The following is a 22,464-nucleotide window of genomic DNA, read 5'->3' on the forward strand; positions in this document are numbered from 1 at the left end:
GAGGCGGGACACAGGGCCAGTAGGAGCAACAGGATTTTAATAAACAGAACCCATCCCAAAGCCATGACTACCACAGTTGTACTTGCACCAAAACAGCATAGAAAACCGGGGTGTAGTGGGAGGGCTCAAAGCAGGTTTGGGGGGGACAAGCACGGGGCCTGGAGGATATGGGGTGCATCAGTCTTCAGGGATAGCATTGTGCTTTAGCCCAGGTGGGGGGAGGGGAGGGGCAAATGCACCAAGGTCCCCATTTTTTTTTTTTTTTTCTGCTGCCCTCAGCACCCTGGAGATGCAGGTATCTGGGCTTTATTGCTGCCCACCAGCATTAAACACCCCTGACCCCAACACTAGCACCACAGGTGGATCCAGGATGGGAGAAGGGCAGGAATGAGGAAATTGCTTAGAGAAAGATTCAACTAGAATCCAGTGAATTGTGCTCAGTTCTCTTTACTTCCTACAACCGAGTACATGGGTCACAGGGTGGAGGGTGCAACGGGACAGGAGCATGCCCCTCTGTGCCCCCAACACGCCTGCACACGGGATGGTGGTATCTGCAGCATCACAGGTCATGCAGGGAAAGGGAAGGGGTTCACACACACGTAAGATGCCCACAGCGGGTACCAGACAGAACACCCCTGAATATACACAGCTGTACATGGGGAACCCCAGGTCCCCACCCAACCCTCTCCCCTGTCTTGCTGTTCCCCAGCAGGAGAACTGTATTGCTTTGAGAGAGCCACCCTGGGGCTGCTCTGCCAGGCACCCTCCCCTCCCACCCACCCCTATTTTGGCACATCTGCAAGACACACGGTAGCGAGAGTAGGCACCCTCCCTCCCAGGCTTCTGTGGCTTGGAGTTGGGGAAGGGGGTAGGAGATACCATCCTCCATCTTTCCCCTAGCCCTTCCCAAACCCCTGCCAGACCCACTCCAGCCAAACCCACCCCCAACCCGAAACACACACACACAAAGCTGAGCTATCCAGGGACACAAGTGAACAAGATTGTCCAGGATGGGAGCGAGGCGGGAGGAAGGACTGGAAGCAGAGACCCCACCCTGGCACTGGGTGTGGGTGAGACTGGCACAACAGCTACTTTAGTGCAACTGGAGGGGCGCCCAGAGTGAGGGTGGGGACAGGAGGGCCCAGGGAAAGGGCCTAGCAGGAGTGAGCGAGGGCCAAGGGTAGACCCTCTCGTCACCGGCATCTTCGGCCCTCCCAAATGCAGTGACAGTGTCCCCTCACCTACATGGGCAACAGCAGCCTCGGAGTCAGTACCTTCAAGTAATTCAAGGAGCAGACCCTCCCCACCCCAACTCCCTCCTATCTCTGGGAATTTGGTCGCTTCTCTATAGGGGTTGGGTTGGGAGGAGGGAGTCCCCAAGTCAGACCCTTCTTTCTCTACCTCCCTCTTCCCAGACCACAGGGCTTGGTCCTCAAAGATTCCTCACCTCTGTCCTTGCCCAAGCTAGGTTAAGGCCCAGAGGGCCAGAGCCACCACAGAGGGAAGAGGCTGCTCTGCTCCCTGCTCTTCCTCAAAAGGTAGGGTTCCAACTCGGCGGGCAGAATGGGGCCATACTGGCTTGCCCCTGGAGTAGGGTTTCTGGGCTAGGGTCTGTAAGGCTATTTTCCTTTGCGGTGGGAAGGGGAGGCAGGGAATGAACATTGGGTGTGGGGAGAGGGTGAGAAACGGCTGAGAGGGAAGGAGGAAGGGGCCTCCCCGCTGGAGCAGTTACTGGAGTCTACAGCAAAGAAACACTTGTGTGCGTAACATACACAGTGTGCACACTCCCAGCCCGGCAGCCCGGCCTCACCCCACCTCTCGGGACCCCTTCCAAGACCACAGAGAGGGTTTTGGGGGTACAGTTGTAGAACCATTCACTCAGGCCCCACCATCCCCACCCCCAGCCTCTTCTCCCCTTCTAATCCAGGGAGGAAGAAGGAGCTTGGGTGGGCAGACAGCGGTGGAGACAGTGTTGAGTTTTCCTTTGGTTACATATTGAAGGCAAAGGTGAGCTGGACTTACAGTCAGAACGGATAGGGGTGAGGAAGGAGGAGGGGCCATGGCTGGGGTCAGAGAGGGAGGCGGCCCTCCTCAGCCCCTCCACCCCAAGGAACACATGTCTACGTGGGGTGGCAGTCCCTCAGTCTCATGTCTCCCACCCCCACAGCACCAAACAAAAGGAGAAGCCCCCTCCCCCCAGGGGCAACTCCCCACCCCAACCTGGGCTGTACATTCAGTGGTTTTCAGCAGTCCTATGGCTCAGGGGGCCACGGGTGGGGGAGGTAGCCCGTCAGTCTCAGCTGGACAGTGGCAGTGACCAGGGTCTGTTGGCCCTTTCTGGGACCCACAGTTTGTGCCATTTGTTTTTCTGAAGTACACAAACCTACCAAAGCCACCGCCCAATCGGAAACATCCCCCAAAATCAGAAACTAAAACCTGGCTCTTCCTGCCACCCCGGCTCCATGTCTGTCTCGTTTCCTGTGTGGCCCTCGCTCTGTCTCCTTTGCTGGGACCTAGGGCTGTTCCCAGGGTCCGCACATAAATAGGCCTTTTCACAAAAGTGCTTATTACTTGAAGCAAGTGCTTTAGAGCTGCGGTGGGGAGAGGGGAGGGTGGAGGAGAGGGAGAGGGAAGGAGATGTTCCCTCCCCACCCCACCCCCTTAATATTGGGGGGGGCATTCTGCCTGTTTTACTTCTCCACACCCGTTTAAGTCAAAGAGGTTTTTTTTAAAAAAAAAAAAAAACAAAAACAAAAACAAAAATCTTAACATTAAAATAAATATGCAGTGGCCATGAGAATGGTCAAAATGCTTCAAAAACACTAGGGGCTGGGAAGCCCGGTGGGGTGCGGGATTTCCTTTGGCATAAGGAGTGGAGGCTGCTTGTCCTCCAGGCCTCCTCACAGCCACATGAGGAGGGACAGAGGACACCCGCCACCTTCCCAGCATTGCTGACAGTGTGCCCGGGACAGCAGGGAACAGACAGCCACCAGAAATCTCATCTAGCAAAACAAAACGGGGCTCCTGACAAACCCTCAGACTCTCCGGTCTGTCACCAACCATTATAAAGGAGAACACGACCAACCCCAGTCATCTGTTCCCTGCTCCCCATCCCCCACCACCTCATTCCCAGCACCAAGATGAGAGGGAGGGAGTGAGATGGGAAGATTTAGGAGAAAGAATTGAAGTTAGGGGACAAGCTTTGCAGAACCAGCAGGGTGGGGGTAGGGTGGGGGCGGCAGCCCTTAAGAGAGGTCACATTGATTGTCGTATAGGGAAGGAGAGGGCATGAAGGGGTGTGGGCAAGAGGGGCATTGCAAGGCCCTTTGGCTTTGAAAATAAAAATAAGAACTAAAAGCTGCACAATCCTTCTCACCAATAATGGTCATTTGGAAGCCTTGAAATGGTTTAGGATCTGAGGGTTGGGGCAGCAAGTCACAAAGATAAACAGGGACCATGAGAGGGAAAGATTCAGACAAACACCCCAGGCTTCTGGGACCAGCATGAGGTATGGTGCAGGGTATCTGTCGGGAGGAAGGGCTCCCTGGGACGGCCCCTCTCCCCTCAGCTCACCCCTGGCAAGACATTCAAGGGACACAACTAAAAATGGGTAAGAATGTGGGTGACGCAAGCGTGGGTGGTAAGGAGGAGGGGTCCCCAGGAGGAGACCCCTGTGCTGTGTAAACGAAGCCCATCCAGTTCTCAGTTCTCAGGGGCAATACTGACGGCAGCCAAACTGGGCGTGGGTGCACTGTAGGGTGGGGGCAGGGCCTCTGTTCAAGTTCTGTGTCTTGGCCCCTGGCTGAGGTATTGCGTGTGAGGAGGGGACACTGGGTTATGGAACTGGGTCCAACTGTGCAGAGGCTCACCAAGGAGATGGACAGAGCATCTGAAGGGACCAGGGCCAGATGCAATGCTACATTTGAAGAGAACACTGCCCTCCTCATTCCAGCCCAGTTTGGCTTCTCGGTACATTCTAGAACCTTATCAGTGCAGCATCTACTCCACCCATCTCGCCCATGCTGGGAGGGCAGGGACTGAACTGAGCCACAGTGTCTGTCTGCTGCTCCCTTGACCAGTGCTCCCCCTCCCACAGAGGAAGGCCTGCTTCCCTAACAAGAGGTCCCCACGTTGCCCCTGCCCTTCCTACCATCTTTGGCTTCATATCAGGAGTGACTGGTGCAGTAGGTACTCTCGGACATGACAGAAGGTAGAGACAGACACAGGGCATGGAGGAACTCTGGGATTGGGGAACACAGGAGGAAGAACATGGTCTCTACCTCCAATCACATGCAAACACATGTCTGAAACACAGAGGACATATACTAGGGCTGTAGTTTTGAAATGGGCAGGATATTAATTTGTTTCTTCCTCTAAAAGAATAAAATGCGTACTTAAAAATTCATGACAAGCCTCAAAAGTTCGAGGAGAAGAGAGCCATGGAGGGAATGGCCACAGGCTCCCCTCCCTCAAAAGAAGTTAAAAGAAAGAAGCAAGGTTAAAGTGCGTGGTAAGGGGGCCAGGCCAGAAGTGGGAAATAGGAGCAGGCTGTGGGGACAGAAGCAGCCCTTGGTTTGCACATGAGGAGCCAGGGGAGAATGCAGGATCTGGGTCAGGTTCAGTAGTTGCTGCTTCAAGTGTTTGTATTTGAATTTTAGGGGTGATAGGATATGGGGGGAAGCTCTAGGCCCCAGTGCTAAATACCCTCCCCCTCAATCCTCTAGCTGCCCCTGAAGGGGGAGGGGACACCCCCAGAGTGCTCACACAGTACCAGAGATTAAGGCTTCTCACTGCTGCAGGGATGGAGGACCAAGCAGGGAGGCAGTGATGGGTATGGAAGGAGGGGGTCTGCCTGGCAGCAGAGGTCAGGGGAGGACACAGAGGAGAGTCGGGAGGAAGAGTTGGGGAGCTGGCAGCAAACAGGGGAAACAGAGATAGAGTCAAAGGGGGGAGCCAGGCATTTAGCAATCATTTTGGGACACTTGGCAGAAGGGGTTGCCCTGGGGGGTACCAAGAGCCTAGGGTACTCCCTGTAGGTCCCAGCCCTCTGCCAGGCCAGGATGGTATGGCAAAGGTAAGCAGCTGCTCCCCAGTGCTTCCTTCCCCTGCCCCACCACCCAGTCGTGTTCTCCTTTAAAGTGCCCTAAATGTTTAGACTTTTTTTCTAAATAAATAGAATAAGGTATCAAGCCACCGGCAGGGAGAGGGACACTGGAGGGGGCTACTCTGAGTAGCAGCCATCTAACCCAATGGCGCCATGCCGCTCCTGGCTGTAGGGACAGGAGGCCCCGTGAGGCAGGGCACCGCAGCCACCCACCGTCTTGGCGGCTGCGATGCCGCAGTTCTTGAGCAGGCTGAAGCTGAAAGGACTGACGGCGTCCTTGGGTGGGAAAGGCTTCATGGTGGAAAGGATCAAGGCCAGGCAGTCTGCCACATCTTTGTTGGGAGCACAGGCTAGTGCTGGGGTGTGACCTGTGGGGCCAAAGGGGAAGAACTGAGGCTCAGGGTACCGTATTCCAGCCCCTACCTACCCTTCTAGGCCCTGAGCTCTCTAGGCTGTGGAGTGGAGCCAAGGGAGGCAAGCAACCACTATAGCCAGAAATCCAGGAGGCCCAGGGCAAACTCTTGAGTGCAGGGCAAAGGTCATCAGACCTGGGGGGTGTGGGAAGTCTTCCTGACTCTACCAGATCCACTTCTATCAGACCCCGCCTTGTGAGACTCAGAATATTGGTGATGTGTCCCTGCTCTTAAGAGTTCCCCTGGGCAGAAAATCTCATTTATAACAAGGTTAACCTCCTGAAGAAAGTCCCTGACCCCACTCACCTTCTTCATCCACAGCAAGCACTGTGGCCCCCCGACTCAGCAGGGCCTGCACCACAGATGCCAGACCATTCCGGGCAGCAATGTGGAGCGGCCTTAGAAGAGAAAAGCAAAGAAGGCACACTAAATAGAGTGCCAGGTTGTCCTGCCACCCCAAGGTGGGTGACAAGGACACTGAATAAACACTATGAGCTCTAGAGAGCCCCTGAAGGACAAGTTGCTTTCTTCACCCACCTGCCTCCCCCAGCCAGGAGCCCCCTTCCCCGGGCACTCACATCTGCAGCGCACCGTTGGTGGCATTGATAAGGCCAAGGTCTTGGGTTTCTGCCAGGATCATGAGGGCACATTTCTCATGGCCCTGAGGAAGAGGAACAAAACATAGGCAGTCGGAACAGAAGTCTGACAGGCAGCAGGGTAGGAACAGGGAGGGTGGTGAACAGAAACATGGTTCACCAGTCAGGTGGGTAGCCGAGTTAGCACCGGTTTCTTTGGTCTATCCTGCACCATGAATCACTGTCCTAAGCCCTAGCCAACAGGCACTCCCAACCCCACGCAGTACCTTGCTACAAGCCAAGTGAAGGGCAGTGTTCCTGTTCTCATCTAGCACAGTCAGGTCTGCCTTCCCTCGGTACAGCAGGAATTCTAAAGGAGACAACACAGAGACTGACGTCTTCCTCCAGAGCCGCAGCCATCCCACTCAGCACCCTCCTGCCATGACAGACCCTACGCACCCACAGCAGCAGTCTGCCCGTTCTCAGCGGCCGTCATGAGCGCAGTGCGGCCAGTGTGGTCAGTGGCATTCACTTCGGCTTGATGCTGCAACAGCATCCGGAGCCCAGAGACATTGTCCGCGAAGGCAGCGGCGTGAAGGGGGGTCCTAGGGGGCCACATAGAATGAAACGGGGACGCTCTTCTGTGTGGGCAGAAGCCAAAGCCAGAGGGGTTTTGCCACTCACCGTCCTTTGGCGTCTCGGCTGTTCACAATCTTGGCACCCAGAGCCCCCAGCAGCATCTCTGTGGTGCTGTCTTGGTTATTAATTCTGGAACAGGGGAGAAGGGACCATCAGAAGCAGGACTAAGGGACGACCCCCTGCACTCAGCCCAGGCCAGCGCACCAAGAGTGAGCTGATTCAGATGATGCTTACACTGCACAGTGCAAAGGAGTGAAGGGGTTTCCCTCCAAGTATGAGAACGGGCTGTGTTCAAGTAACAACTCCAGACAATCTTCATGTCCTGGGCGTGAGGAAGAAAGTGTGGTGAGGGTGAGGAATACCAAGAGTCTCCATCTGCTCTGTCCTGTCTTTAGCCTCCAATCTTCCAGATCCCCTCCTACAGCACACATCCCTATGCCTGTCAAAGGCCCCACAGTAGTACCAGTGTAGGAGGCCCAGTGCATGGGCGAGTATCCGCTGTAGTCGACACCAGCATCTAAGGGGTCTGTGGAGAGGGCGGCCTGCAGCAGAGTCCGCAGCACTGCAGTATGGCCACAGGCTGAGGCCAGGTGGATGGGTGTGCGGCCCTTGAAGTCTCGGCACAGTACAAATGCATCATGGTCCAGCAGTGCAGCGAGACAGTCCTCACAGCCAGTCACTGCCTGCAGGCACACAGAGGTGAAAGTGGTAAGAAGTCACTCTTTTTCCTGTGGCTAGTTGCTCGGGGCTAGCCCAGGAGCAAGAACTACTTCCAGGAATGCACGCTTATCTCTACAATAATTCTAGTGTTTGGGACCAGCAGCTACATTCCTGACAGTCTGAATAGCCACAGTCAACCCTGAGGTTCTTGGAACAAAAGATCAACCAGAGAGTAAGAAACAAGACATCAAAGGGTCCTATGGCTACTCAGGAGGTCGAGGCTGGAGGACCGAGTGGAGGACCAGCCTGGGTGATACAGTAAGAGCCCTAAAGTAAAAAGATCTGCTGGGCATAGTAGTACAGTGAACTTTAATCCCAGCACCTGGAAACTATGTGAGTTCAGAGCCTGCCAGTGAGAGAGACAGACAGAGAGACAGAGACACAAACAGACAGACAGACGGGGAAGAAAAAGGAAAGAAGGAAGTGTAAGGAAGGAAGAAAAAAAGAATAAGAGACCAGCCCTTTCAGGATAGTAGCAATAGGACATGTACATAGAATGGAGTCTCGAAGGGATGAGCCAAGTGAGAGGAGAAACTAGTGTCATCAGGAAGGGATGGGCAGGATCCGTCCCAGAGCAAGTGCTGCCCAGTAAGACCCAGAGACAAAGTCCCCTTCTATTCACTAGACACTCCTGATGGCCTGCCACTGGTGGGTCCTATGCTTCCAACCCAAGACTTGCTATGAACAAGCTCATTCCCAGCAGCCTACTTACCCCTCGGTGGAGGGCAGTGCGGCCCCTGAGGTCAGCAGCATCAGCCGTGGATCCTTTCTCTAGCAGCAGATGTACACAGTCGACATGACCGTTCATAATGGCCAGCATCAGTGGGGTTCTACAGAGCAGGCAGGAGAGACAGTGAGATAGAGAGAAGATGAGGGTCTGGAAGAGAGGAAAAATGTATTCCATTCCTGGCCCACACTCACTGTCCATAGGCATCCATGACATCTGTGATGTCAGCTCGCTCCCCACTGTCAATCAGCAAGTGCAGGGAATCGGTGTGGCCAGAGGCAGCTGAAAGAAAAGGGAACTCTTGTTGGGACAGTGCCAGGAGGGCAGGAGGCAGGGTGAATCTGGGCTCAAGGATTGGAGTTCTGTGAAGGCCTAGGGCAAGGAAAGAACTGCAGGTAGGAAGCTATTAATCAAGGCCTGAAATTTCCATCCTCTTGCCCTACACCCCCACCCCCCAGCTTTCCTGCTCCGGGGGACTTGGCACTAACCAGCAGCGTGTAAGGGTGTCCACTTTCGTTTACGCTCCTTGATGAGAGCAGAGGCACCGTGGGCCGTCAGGACCTCCACACACTCAGTGGAGCCTCGCTCAGTGGCCAGGAAGAGCGCGGTCCGACCCTTGTGGTCCCTTACATCCAGGTTTACCAGCGTCTCAGCCAGTGTCTTCAGGGCTTCACAGTGACCGTTGTAGGCCTGCGGGCAACCAAGAAACACAGTTTCCAACAGGAAACCAACAAGCGCACACGGTTAGTAAGAACACTCAACTCCACTGTTGGGACCAGAAAGCTCCAGGTCCCCATAAGTTCCTTGGGCTCCTTCCAGACAACCTGCCTGTCACATTCCAAGGAGAATGCAAAAACAAGGCTGGCAAGATGGCTCAGTGGGTAAAGAGCTTGCTTTGCAAGTCAGATGACCTGAGAGCTTCATCCCTGGAACCCACATAAAGATGAAAGGGAATCCACTCCGTGAGTTGTCCTCAGATCTTCACACACATGCATGATACTCACTTATCCATACACACATCATTATCTGTACACACAATCATACTAAAAAAAAAAAAAATCAAACTATTTTTTTAAAAGAATGCAGATGCAAAGGCAGGGTCATACTGCCAACATGCCTGTGGGGCATCAAGTCAGAACAGGAAGGTACAGGAAAAGATGCTGAACTCACAGCTAAGTGCAAAGGGCTGACTGGAACTGTGCTCTCCACATCCTCCAGGCAGTTAAAGGACATTTCTAAGAGCTGCAACCAACAGGAAAGTACATGTTGAGGTTCTGGAGCTTCTAAGATGTAGGTCCCTGCCACACTCACAGTAATCCCAATCCAACTGTACCCGGTTTTGTGATCACAAACCTGAAGGTTGTGATCCTGCCTCCAGCTCTATCCTTGCTCCCTTTCCCCCAGGCCAGGCCCCATACATACCAGTTCGAGGTTCTGTCTGCTGCCATGGGCGGCTGCATAGTGCACAGCTGTGTAGCCCTGCCTGTCCCGCAGGGAGGGGTCTGCACCATTATCCAATAAGAACTCCAGACAGCTGGGGAGGCAGGGACAGACTGTGAGGCTGGGATAGGCCCAGCGCAGCAAAGGTGCAGCTCTGGGAAGGACAGAGGATGGGGCAAGGGAGCTCTGCAGGCCACCTTCCGCCCTGGAGGCACCTTCCGCCCTGCAGGTTCTCTAAATTCTATTCTTCAGTCACAGCTCTGGCCACACATGGACCACAACCTCCAACACCATCCTTTAACTTCTGGACCCTCTTCCAGAGAATGTGGGCACATGCTTGGCTCCTAGCCTTGCTGGCAGGTGGGCATGCTCACTCCTGCCTCCAAGCAGAGCAAGCCTTGCCCAGCAGGCCTGGCTTGTCCCCGCATGGCTGAAGTCCTCACTGCAAACTCAGTCTGCTCTGCTCTGCTCTCAGGGCCCTGACCATCCGTCCTGCTGGTTCTTCTCAGCACCTGTGTCCTTCGTATCCCCTACATTTACTGAATGCTGTGTGCTAAACATCTCACATGAATCTGATAAACTATAATTATTCTCAGAGCTAGATGTAGTTTGATCCCTATTAGCATTGAGAAAATTGAAACGGGATAAAAAAACCTTTCCAAAGTCACAGAGCTGAACCTTTTCAAAGTGGTTTTTTTTTTTTTTTTTTTTTTGAGGTCTGTGTAGCCCTGGCACTCATTATGTATATATACCAGGATAATCCCAATAATCCCAAACTCAGATCTGTGTGCCTCTGCATCCACTGCATCCAACATGGCTGGACTGAAAGGGCACCACTATTTCTGTCTTTCTCCTTTGCTTTTTGACGCAGTCTCTTGTAGCCCAGGCTGGCTGTAAACTCGAACTGTAACAAAGAATGGGTTCCAATTCTTGCCTCTGTCTCCTGAGGATTAAAGGTGACACCATGCTGACTTTTTTAAAATACAGGGTCTCATTATATAGCTGTGGTTGTCATAGTGCTATCTATATAGACCTGGCTAGCCTTGAACAGAGATCATTTGCCTCTACCTCCCAAATACTAGAATAAAAAGTGTGTGCATGATGACCAGCTCTTTAGAAAATAAATTTCCAAAGTATAAGATTTAAAGAAAGATCCTGAAAACAGGAAGTTTTCGTATGTCTCACACTCAGTCCCTTCCTTCCCAACCTCTCATGTAGTCAGTAGGAAGGTTCTTACCCACTCTCCCAGTGGATGACTCAGGGTTGCTTTTTAAACTTAAAGGTACTCGAGTGCGTGCATGTGAGCGTGTGTGCGTGCGTGTATGTGTGTGTGCATGTGCGTGTGTACGCATGGTTGAGTGTATGCACAAGTCAACTCTCAAGCAATCAGTCCTCTCCTCTCCTTCAATCACCTGGGTTCCAGGTATGGAACTCAGACCATAAGGCTCAGGAGCAAGCGACCCTTCCTGCTGAGCTTTCTGAAGGCCTGATGATTGGTTTTAAGGAAAAGAATTAATTGTAATTCATCTCGATGTATTCGAGATGTGCACTTGCTGTGTAATCCAGGCCTAGAGCTTCCTGTCCTAGTCACTTAAATGCTCCTGATGAGGGATTTCTTACTTTATTTTTAGGTGAGTTTTTTCCTATTTGTGACAGAATCTTACCACATAGCATGAGATGGAATTCACATCAATGCCCCTGCTTCAGAATCCCAACTGTTAAAGGCTACAGGCAGAAATCAAAACTAAGTTCTGTTTTTAAAAAGGGGTCTTCAAATTCTATGGAACAAGGTTGTCCTTGAACCCTGACCTCTACTTGCCCTTTGATACTTCTAAGAGCTGGGCTTACAGATGTGTGGCACCAACTACATCCAGCTGGTATTTCCAATTTTTTGAGATAGAAATTCACTACATAGTCCTCACTGTCCTAGAACTCAGAGATCCCTCTGCCTCTGCCTCCCAAGTGGTGGGATTAAAGGTGAGCCACCAGGTCTGGCTGTCTCAGGTTGTTTAGTAAAGTTCAGTGAAGCACAGTTTCAGTCACATCCGTCACATCAATGGTTTCTCTCTAGGCAAATATTCCTGAAGACATTGGTTGTCATGTCTTCATGTTGGAAACAGTTTTAACAAAGTTTTACTCTACAGTGAAATCCTCACAACCAAAGCCCCAGAGTAATTCATTTGTTCTGTTTTATTTTGAGAAAGGGTCTGACTGTAGAACCCTAGCTGACTTATAACTCACAGTGTAGGCCAGACTCTTCTTCCTCTGTACCACAATAAGTGTGGAAGACTTCATGGGGCTTAATTTATCTTTTATCCTTAGTACCAGCTAAGAGGTGGCTCAGTGGTAACCTGCCTGCCCAGAATGAACAAACATCACTCCAGGACCAATCCCCAGCACCTTAGCACCTAGAACAGCTGGAACATGAGAAATAAGTGCTCAGTTAAAGCCGCCCATGTGTGTAGCTTTCCCAGCCTTCTAAGAAGCCCCCTGTTCCTTGAAGAGAGTATGTCTCTTGTGTGTCCTTCCCTACACATTCTCCACACTACAGGCTAACCAACAAGGCAGCGGTGGCAGGGGTGACTGCAGCAGTGGAGACCCAGGATGGATGGGGTGGCTCTGTGGGAAAGGCACATCCCAACTGCCTCTTTAGTACTCACAAGAAGGCCTCCTTCCTTCGGGATTCCTTCAGTAGCTCATCCTCTTCAGCATCATGGCTGGGAGCGGTGTGGGGTTCCGCTCTGGCAGAACAGAGAAGAGGTTAGGACAGCTCAGGGAGGTGGGAGGGGCTGAGAAGAACCAAGGTAGGACCCTCACCTCCGGTAGGTGTCAGAGGCAGCAGCGTAGTGAAGGGGGGAGCAGCCCTTACAGTCGGCCTCATTGACGCCTGCTCCGGCGGTCACCAGTGTCACTGCGCACTGGTAGCTACCATTGGCAGCTGCATAGTGCAGTGGGGTCCTGGAGAACATGTTGAGGAACAGGTCAAAGAGTCAGGGACAGATCTGAACACCAGATGTGCAGTAAAAAGGTACACATAACACCCCTCACTTCTGCCCCTCCTCCCACAGCATTCTCTCTGACCAGACACTATGTGCACCCCTGCATATTAACTTACCTTCCAAATTTGTCTCTCCTTCTCAGATCAGCTCCACTGCTCAACAGCAAATTAAGACATTCAACATTCCTAAAAGACAGCCAAGGGGTTAGTGTGCCTCGAGGCACGGCAGCAACCCAGGGAAAGGCTGAGGGGACAAAACCGAACGCCCGCTCTGACAGTGATTATTTTCACTGTACAAGGGAAGGAGCCAGGCAGACAGTGGGGCCACACCCTTGCTCAGCTCACAAGGAGGAAGAAAACGCACCCTCCAGAAGCAGCAGCATGAAGACAGGTGCGGCCAAGGCTGTCGGGTGTGTTGATGTCAAACCCAGCAGAAAGCACGTGCTCGTTGCTGAGTGAAGACACGATGCTGTACAGCTGACCTGGAGGAACACAGCAGCCACATCACATCCAGGAGCCCCGTGCCACCACCCCGTGCCACCACCCCACCACCCAGACAGTTAGCAAGTACCTGAGGAGAGAAGCTTCCGGCAACAGTCAGAGAATCCAAAGAGAACAGCTAAGTGCAGGGGGAACATGTCGTGGATACCACGCCTGGGAAGAGGTGGACGGACACAGAGTTACGGAGCTCGTTTCAGGGTCAGAGAGGCCCCAGCTATGCCTTTAACAAGCATCTCTGGGCCTCCACGTTCGATGTGTGAACAGTGTGGACAGACCTGATGAGCTCCAGAGTCGGGTCAAGGGTCGTGACTCACCGAGCAGTATCTGCGCCATTGGTCATGAGAGTGCTGATGAGCAGCTCGTGTCCGTAGCGAGCAGCCACGTGTAGGGGCGTGTTCCCAAATTTGTCAGCACAATCAATCTCGCTACCTGAGACAAGGAGACACACACAACCCAGGCATGTCTCAGGCTTATGTCCATTCAGACCAGCTAGTGATCACTCAGGAGCCACTATATGCTGAACCGATGTAAGCCTCAGACGGGGAACGTGGAGGAAGAGAGCCCATCTCTGCGTCCTTACCATTCTGAATGAGGATCTGGGATCGTGTGAAACGTCCATGGATGGCAGCCATGTGCAGCGGACTTTTCCCTTCTTTACTCTGTGGGGATATGGCAGTGGTTATTAAATATAAAGCTGTCTTTACACGCATGTATGTATGTACATGTACATGTTTTACATACATACATAAGTGCCTTTTAGGAACACATCACCGAGGTGGAAATGGACACCCTGGCCACATAAGACCCAATTACCCACAAGACCAACAGGAACATATCTGGACATGTTAGTACATATGTATCAGCCTTTCAGATACCTGGTAGTTGACGTCAGCCCCATTATTGACTAACAGCTCCAGACAGAGTGCGCCATTGGTAGAGACAGCCGCCACGTGCAGCGGTGTGAAGCCCTTGTCGTTTGGCTGGTTGACATTGGCTCCTGCATTCACTAGTTCGATAGCCACAGCGTCCTGACCCAGGTAGCAAGCGATGTGCAAAGCTGTGTTTCCAAAAGCGTTGGGCTCATCAATCTGGATTTCCAGGAGTAAGGGTATGGATTAGCAGTTTATACAAAGTGGGAAGCCGCCAGCTAGCCTAAGAGTCCTAGAAATCCAACTACCTCAGCCCCTTCAGGCTTCTAATCCAACACAATGATTATATAATGCAAGCCTTATTCAGACCCTTGCCCCATGCCCTTCTAACCTCCCAAAAGCATAGCAAATAGCCCCAGCACTCCCAACCTCTAGACAGAGTTTGACCTCCAATTCCCTGTCCTGAGCCCCCAGACCCAGTGTATACTGCTCTGACCTCAGCCCCCATCCGAAGCAAGTACTTCACCACTTCAATCTGGCCACTGGCTGCAGCTGTGTGGAGCAGCCCGTAGCCCTTCCGATCTTTACAGCTGAGGTCTGCTCCACGTGCCACCAGCAGTTTCAGGACCTCTAAATGCCCTATGAAGGAAAAGTAGGAAAAAAAGAAAAGGAAGGAAGGAAGAATATGGACGGTGAACCCAAAGGCCCTAAGCTCCACCCCTAAAAGCCCCAGGCCCCTCCCCAAAGCCCCAGGCCCCTCCCCCAAAGCCCCAGGCCCCTCCCCCAAAGGCTGAAACTCCCTATCCCAGGGGACCCTAACAGTCAAATTCTCCTTTTCCTACAGTGTCTCTCACCTAGAAAAGCAGCCCAGTGCAGTGGCTGCCGCTCCTTTTTATCGCAGACATTCAGGCTGGCTCCTTTATTGAGGAGCAGGTTCACTGTCTGTATGAGGATATAAAAGACACAGGACAGGTTCAAGCCCACGGCCTACCTAAGTGCAGAGGCCTCTGACCTCCTGAAAGGGGAGATGCACTGGGGATCTTCCCTCTTTGTGTTTGCAGGGTTGGGGGTGGCAGCTGACAGCTAATGCCTATGTACTTGATCAGAACAATCTGGAGAACCAGAACTGCGGGGTCAGGCACTAACAAGATGCCACTGGATAAAAGAAATTCAAGGTTTTCTTCAGATGCTTGCTGACTCTCAGAACCTTATAACACTGGCACTGTCAGGCTGTTTCAAAGTAAAATGTACAAAGAGGGACAGAGATAACAGGTGAGCAGTCTATCACCTGCCTACCACTGCCAACTCCAGAGAGCAAAAGAAAACCCAGTGTAAGCTGGGGATGCCAGTGAGCCTTTAACCCGAGCACTCAGAAGGCAGAGGCAGGTGGATCTCAGCGAGTCCAAGCTCAAGGCTGGCCTCGTCTACAAATGGAGTTCCAGGCCAGCCAAGCATGCACAGTGAGGCCCTATCTCAAAAACAAACAAAACCACCCTCAGTCTAATGCAACCATCCCTCTGGGGCTGGAGCCCAAGTGTCTACATAATTGTCTGAGCTACTCCTGCCCAGCAGGTCTGGGAGCACATAGGGGTGAGCAGATCAGGAAGAGGGAAGGCTGTGCGTAGACCCGAATTGCTCCTCACCTCAAGATGCCCACTGTGTACTGCATGGTGCAGAGCGCTGCGCCCACTCCTGTCAGCCACATTGAGGCTGCTCAACAGGGGTGCCAGAGCCTCAGCACACTTGGTGGCCCGGTTGGCAGCAGCCACATGCAGTGGTGTCTGCCACAGCTTGTCCCGGGCATTCACATCCGCTGAGTGTGCCAGTAGCAGCCCCAGCACCTTCTGTGGAGGAGCAAGGGGGACAGGAGAAGACAAAGGGGAGCAGGAAGTGAACCAGGGGGGCCAGAAGGGAGGGGCTGGCACAGCACACACAGTCCATCTTCTAACGAGGTCTCTCTCTCTTCATTTCCTCTACACACCTAGTCTCTCCCAACCGGAGGTCGTTAGAGCTTAAACTTCTTTGCTGAGGAAAACAAGGATCTCTTCCCCAAGCCATCTAGTATCAGCTCCCGAAAATGAAAATCTCCACTCACACTTACGTTCACCCTAGGCAAATCCACACATCCCAAGCTTCCAGAAAAAAAAAAAAAAAAGAAAAAAAAAAAAAAAAAAAAAAAGCTCCCACCATATTAATGGCAAAAACCAAAACAAAACAAAAACAAAATAAAACCTTCCCCCCTTAGCCCTTCCACTGACACGAAAATCATATCTATAAACAAATATACCAATAAACAAACATACTGGACCCTCTCCAAAGTCCAATGCTCTTGTTAAAGACAGACGTCCCACATCACCTCCCCTCCCTCTAGGCTTTCTCCCCCCAGGGCTGGAGCAAAGGAAGTGATAGGGGATCAAAGAGGCCTCCACGTGTGTCTGGCCCCTTAGGCAGTAAACTTAAATGTGGCTTGAGGGGCAAGGACTCAAGAATCACCACTCCCCACCCCATCACAAGGAGAGAAATCTCAGTGCCCAGAGGGGGATCAGACTTAAGGTGGCCCCCAGGGAGGGATGAGTCACTCAAGCCTGGCAGCAGGGCCCCCGCAGTCTGCCAGCCCAGTGTTAAGCTCTCCCTGACGTCACATCAGCTGGTGGCACTCAGCCCCCCCTCACCAGCCAGTTCTAGGGGCAGGGAGGCCAAACTCTGGTCTCCCTGTGTGGGGCAGAAGAGTCTTTAGGGCAGAGATCTGAGTTTCTCTAGCCCTTCAGCCCATCCTTTTTGAAAGGGTGGAATGAGGCAGGTTCTATACCTCGTTTCGGGAGGCAGCGGCGCGATGAAGAGGGGTCAGCCACAGTGTGTCCTTAGCGTTGACGTTAGCACCTGTGTGGACACAATTTCCTATTTTGTTGGGATTTGAGGAGGGGAAGGGAAGGAAACCAATAATCAGACTGGGGAACCTGAACGAACGGAGAAGCCATTCTTGGACCAAGCACCAGCAATCAATCCTCAGATCTAAAGAGACTTTTCCCCTCCCTAGGTGCCGCACCTCCCAGCTACCCGCTTTCACCTGACATCAGTAGCAACTGGAGGATGGGGACATCGCCTACGTAGGCAGCAGCATGCAATGGGGTTCGCCTCTCTTGGTCCTGGAAAGGCAGAAAGGAGAAGCGGCTGTAGAGAGAAATTCTTCTGAACGCCAGCCAGTTCAAGTGTGAAAACTCCAAGCCCTTCCCCTTCCTCTAGGTTCTGCAGGGTCTTAAATCCCAATACCGGGCTTCAAAAGCCAGCATCCTGGGAGGGTGGAGTCAGGGCTACCGACCGAGAAACCTACTCCTTCTTCCAGGAGGGGTGGGGGCGCTGCAGACCCCATGGTTGAGAAGAGAACGCCGGTTTTCTAGGCATCCCCTAGAACCCATGGTCGGTGCTCCATGCCTGACCAACCTTAAATGCAGAGCAGGCTCCCATTTCTGGATAGAAAGAGCTGCAGTTTCATCAGAGCAGAGGAGAAATGGAGCCGCCCCATTTGTGGGGAGGGGTCCCGAACACCGGAGCCCGGATTCCGGCTCGCCATCCTCCCTGCTCCCAACTCACCAGTACATTGATGTTTTCCTTCTGCGAGAGGAGGGAACGCACTTCCTCCACATCTCGGCTAAAGATGGCCTGGACCAGGGGTGGCTGCAGGGAGAACCAGCTTTCAGGGAGCGGGCCCGAGCCACAGCGGAACCGGGAGGTGGGGGGAGCACACAGGTTGGAGGGGGGCGTCGCTGGTGGGGCTCCGCTACGGGGGTCCTGGCTGCAGCGGATTCCGGCGGTGCCTCCACCGGTCGCCAGGCCTCCAAGGACACCCGCTCCGCGGAGGGGGAGCACGGCGTGGGGCGCGGCGGGAGCCGCGGGAACCCCGGGCTCGGGCCCTGCCTAGGCCGCACATCCCCGGGCTCGCGTGGCGGCGGCGCCGGGGCCTCGGAGGAGGAAGTGGGGAAGGGCGGGAGGGCTGACCTGGTCCGTGATGCTGAGGATCCCCATGGCCCGGCCCAGGCTCCGTCCGCATCGAGCTCGCGGCGGCGGCGGCAGCGGCGGCGGCGGCGGCTCCACCGGGGACACGGGACGGCCCAGGCGGCGGCTGCGGCGGCGGCTGCGGGGAGAGGGCGGCCCCGCCTACCGGGGGGCGGGCGAGCGGGAGCCCGCAGCGCTCCCTGGCGGCGAGCCTTGGCCGGGCTTCGGGGTGCTCGCTGTCCAGGCTGCCCAGGCCTCGGCGCCCTCGCCCCGTGCCAGGACGGCCAGGGCAGCCGGGGCTCGCCCTGCCCCGCGCGCGGCTTCCTCGGCTCGGCCAGCGGACCGCGCTGTGCCCTCCGCTGCAGCCGGGCGGCCCGAGGAGTCCCCCGCAGGCCCATGGCACGGAGTCGGGTCTCGCTTCCCCACTGACTCCCGAGCTCAGGACCAAACAGCCGGCGAGAGCTCACCCAGCCCACAATGCTCCGGTGGAGCGGCCGCCTCCCGGCCGCACTCACACCCCCAAGTCCCCCAGAGATAGTGGAAACTCGGAGTGTGGCGACCCGGGGCTTATAGACGGCCCCAGGACCAGGCTTCACTGGGTCGAAAGAAAAGAGCAAGATTGCTAAGCTTGCAGAGAAATCCCAAGCCTCGGCGAAAAGCAGCACACTTGGCAGCTGCAGAAGGCCTCTAACCCCAACAGCAACTCCAAAATGACTCCTGCCAGGTTAGGGTAATAACTGTTTCTCCCGGTGAAACTGGCGGTAGAGAACTCCCCCTCACCCATCGAAGAGGTCAAAAGAGGCAGCCAATCAGGGACAATTGGCCGAGGGAAAAAGAATAGATGGGTACAATTTATAAAAGATACTGTAGAGCCAGGCATGAATCCTGTATAAGATTCCTGCGCTCTGGAAGCCGAGGCAGGAGGAGTGTGTTCAAGAATTGTCCTGGCTACTAACGAGCCCCAGTCCATCCTGTCTTCCTTTGCGTTGCTATGATAACAATGACCAAAAACAAACTAACAGAAGGAAAGAGTTTAAGTTCATCTTACATTTCCAGGGCAGAAACTCAGACTCAAAGCAGAACCCAGACAGGAGCGCAGCTTCCTCAAGCTTAACCAGATTTCTTATCTAAGTCAGGACCACCTGCCTAGGGATGGTACCACCCACAGTGGGCTGGGCCCTCCTATATCAATTAGCCAACAAGAAAGTGCTGGGGCTGGGTAGGCGGTTCAGCTAGTTAAAGAGCACCGACCACCCGTCCAAAGGGCCCAAGTTTAACCCACTCAGCAACTAATAGCAACTGGCTTGTAACTCCAATTCCACAAATTTTGGTGGGTAAAACATCCATACATGTAAGATAATAATGTTAGTTTTAAAAGCTAAATTAAAAGAATGAAAAAGAAATGCCCACACAGATGCTCACAGGTGAAGGCATTTTTTTTTTTTTTTTTCTTTTTCTTTTTTGAGACAGGTTTTCACTATGTAGCCTGCTGTCCTGGAACTCACCATGAGACCAGGCTGGCCTCTAAGATGCTCCTTAGAGATGCTCCTGCCTCTGCTTCCCTACTGCTGGGGTTAAAGACACAGGCAGTCTTAGAAAATTCTGCGATTGAGGTTCCCTCTTTACAGATTACTTTGGGTTGTGTCAAGTTAACAGTAAAAATTCAATGACACTATCTATAAGTAAATATAACCAAATAAATAAAAGAACAAGCAAACACTCTCTTATAACTATTGACAATGCTCCCTTCCCTAGACAAAACCCAGAAGATCCAAGGTTGGTGTATAAGCCTGTATTCTCAGCATTCCCAAGGCTGGTACAGTGAGTTCAAGGTTAGCCTGGGCTACACAGCAACACACTCTCTCAAACACCATGTCCAAAATAATAACAACAATAATAATAATATTTGGGAGGGAGGCTGGAGAAATAGCTCAGCAGTTAAAACTGTTTGCTATTTATGCAGAGGACCAGAGTTTGGCTCCCAGCACCCATGTAGCTACTGACAACTGTCTGTAACACCCAATTTTCAGAGATGCAATGCCTTCTGACCTCTCCAGGCACTACACACACTTGATAATGTATGGAAACATTCATACACAAGAAATAAAAATGAATATTTTAATTTTTTAAAAGAATTATCTTTATTTTATGTATGTGAGTACACTGTCGCTGTCTTCAGACACACCAGAAAATGGCATCTGGATCCCATTACAGATGGTTTTGAGCCACCATGTGGTTGCTGGGAATTGAACTCAGGACCTCTGGAAGAGCAGTCAGTGCTCTTAACCACTGAGCCATCTCTACAACCAAGAATTATTTTTAAATAAAAAATTAAAGAGGCTAGGGTTCTAGAACCTATTTTCATGAAGTCATGTTCAACCTTCTGCACAACACGGGATCAACCGGTAGTGGAGATGTACACCCGTCATCCCAACCATTAAGAAAGCTGAGGCAGGGGAACTCAATTGTAAGTCCAAACTGAGCTGTAGACTGAGTTCAGGGTCAGTCTGGGCAACTAAAGTCCTGTCTCACAAAGTCAAATGAAGGCTGAGGGGCTGGAAAGACAGCTTATCCAGTGAGCCACTCTTAAACAACCCGGGAGTTGGTTCCCAGTAAGCACATCAGGTGACTAACAATCACCTGTAATTCCAAGGAATTTGATGCCCTCTTCTGACCACCTCAGGCACCTCACCGTGCCGCACCCTCCTCCAATTCCCCCAAACACACCATATACATAGATTAAAAAATAAAACAGTTCCAATAAAAAGGAAAAGAAAATGAAAACAGAGCCAAGTGTTGGTGGAGCACCCCTTTAATCCCAGCACTTGAGAAGCAGAGACAGGAGGACCTCTGCGAGTTGGAGGCCAATGTGGTTTACAGAGTAAATTTTGGGATGGCCAGTTAAAACCCTGTCTGGGGAAAAAAACAACCAAGCAACCAAGCAAAAAAATAAAAATAAAACAAATATTGACAAAAGGAAAAGATGGCTGATGAATCGGATATGGCTAAATGTTAAAATGTGGATGATCTAAGTTTAATACCTGAAACTTGCGTAGTGGAACAGCAGGACCTACCTCTGCACGCTGTCCTTTAACCTCTACATGAACGCCATGGCACACAGATGTGCATTCGAACACGTATGTATACGCACAACAAGTAAGTAAATAGGTAAATGTAAAAAATGTTTTTAATGAAAGAATGCCTGCCTAGCTTGTATGAAGCTTGTTGATTCATAGCATAACAAATTGGAAAGAAAAAAAAAGTACCTCACACAAAAGTATTAGTTTTTTGTTGTTATTGTTTGTTCCTTAGTTGGTTTTCTAAGCTTAGGAAATCAGAATTGGGAACTGGCAGTTTATATTTGAGGAGGAAGAGGAGGAGGGAGGAGGGAAAAGGGAGGGGGAGATAGGAACTGAACAGAGCTGAGGATCACATGGATGCTTGCTTGGCCACTGGGTATGATGGGCCAAGCTAGGATATGGCCCAAGGAGGAGGAGGGGAGCACACACCCTCTACTGCTCAAAATAGCTCTTAGTAACCTGAGGATTCGGAGGCAGGGCTTGAGCTGGAATCATGCACTGAGGCCTGGCTCAGGAGTTGAGGTGAACCAGGGAGAGAGCCAGACTGAATCTCTGGGCACATGGAAGAGAAAGGACTAGAGGTTGTTTTCTAATATCATGCAGAGCAAGAAAGGGGGATTCCCAGGAGAAAGGAAATGGTTTAGTTACATTGACATATCTGGAGTTCCAAGAGAATGTGTGGAGAAGATGGAACTGTTGAGAAAGGCCGCTATGCTGTTAGTCCTGAATTCAACTTCTGAATGGATATTTGTGGAACTTGCTGGGGATGGTATCATATACCTGTAATCCAAGGTCTACGGAGGTAGAGATAGGAGGGGCAGGAGTTCAAAGTCAGCCTTGACATTCAGGTTGCTTAGACTACTAAGACCTGGCCTTAAAAATCAGAATTGCTGAATGTGGAGGCTCAGCATTTGAGAGTACTGGCTGCTTTTCCAGAGGACCTGGGTTCAAGTCCCTGTATCCACACAGAGGCTTATGACCATCGGGGGATCTCAGTGCCCTCTGGCCTCTGAGAGCACCGAGCACACGTGGTCCACAGACATACATGTGGGCACTGGAGAACTTCCAAGTCTCCCTGTCCCTCTCCCCGTCTCTCTCTGATCCATTCCTTCCTTTTCTCCCCCCCCCCCCCCCCCCCCGGCATAAGATAGCCTCAGACTTACTACGTAGCCTAGATTGGCCTCAAATTCATTCTGAATTCTGAGATCCCAGGTGTGCAGAACCAAGCCTAATGGGCCTGTCTTTCTTTAGACTTTGGTTTTTATTCTTCTAACATAACAGGCCCTCAGACCTTAACACAACCAATTCCATGATGGAAGTATCATTCAGGCCAAAAAATTCGCCACAAAAACAAAGGACCTAAATCAAACTCCGGAGTTCTGGGAATATTCCCTAAATGTACTTA

The 22,464-nt window shown here is 52.2% G+C and overlaps 1 protein-coding gene across 1 annotated transcript; it reads right to left on the minus strand.

Annotated features, from left to right (window-relative positions):
• Nucleotides 1–20: 20 nt before the first annotated feature.
• Nucleotides 21–18,110, minus strand: ANKRD52 (ankyrin repeat domain 52). The gene is made up of 28 exons (XM_080935573.1): nucleotides 17,983–18,110; nucleotides 17,578–17,661; nucleotides 17,054–17,132; nucleotides 16,796–16,866; nucleotides 15,630–15,830; nucleotides 14,841–14,928; nucleotides 14,483–14,625; nucleotides 13,993–14,205; nucleotides 13,698–13,776; nucleotides 13,432–13,546; nucleotides 13,188–13,270; nucleotides 12,981–13,098; nucleotides 12,734–12,802; nucleotides 12,436–12,576; nucleotides 12,279–12,359; nucleotides 9,601–9,712; nucleotides 9,349–9,420; nucleotides 8,667–8,868; nucleotides 8,373–8,460; nucleotides 8,164–8,281; nucleotides 7,195–7,414; nucleotides 6,966–7,053; nucleotides 6,777–6,860; nucleotides 6,552–6,697; nucleotides 6,380–6,462; nucleotides 6,096–6,178; nucleotides 5,824–5,915; nucleotides 21–5,472 (listed from the first exon to the last, which is right to left on the minus strand). Exons 1-28 carry the CDS (start codon nucleotides 18,007–18,009, stop codon nucleotides 5,222–5,224), a joined length of 3,231 nt encoding a protein of 1,076 aa, XP_080791699.1. The 5' UTR covers nucleotides 18,010–18,110; the 3' UTR covers nucleotides 21–5,221.
• Between the last annotated feature and the right edge of the window lie 4,354 nt (nucleotides 18,111–22,464).

The sequence above is a fragment of the Micromys minutus genome, assembly GCF_963924665.1.
Source record: "Micromys minutus genome assembly, chromosome: 22".
NCBI lineage: Eukaryota > Metazoa > Chordata > Mammalia > Rodentia > Muridae > Micromys > Micromys minutus.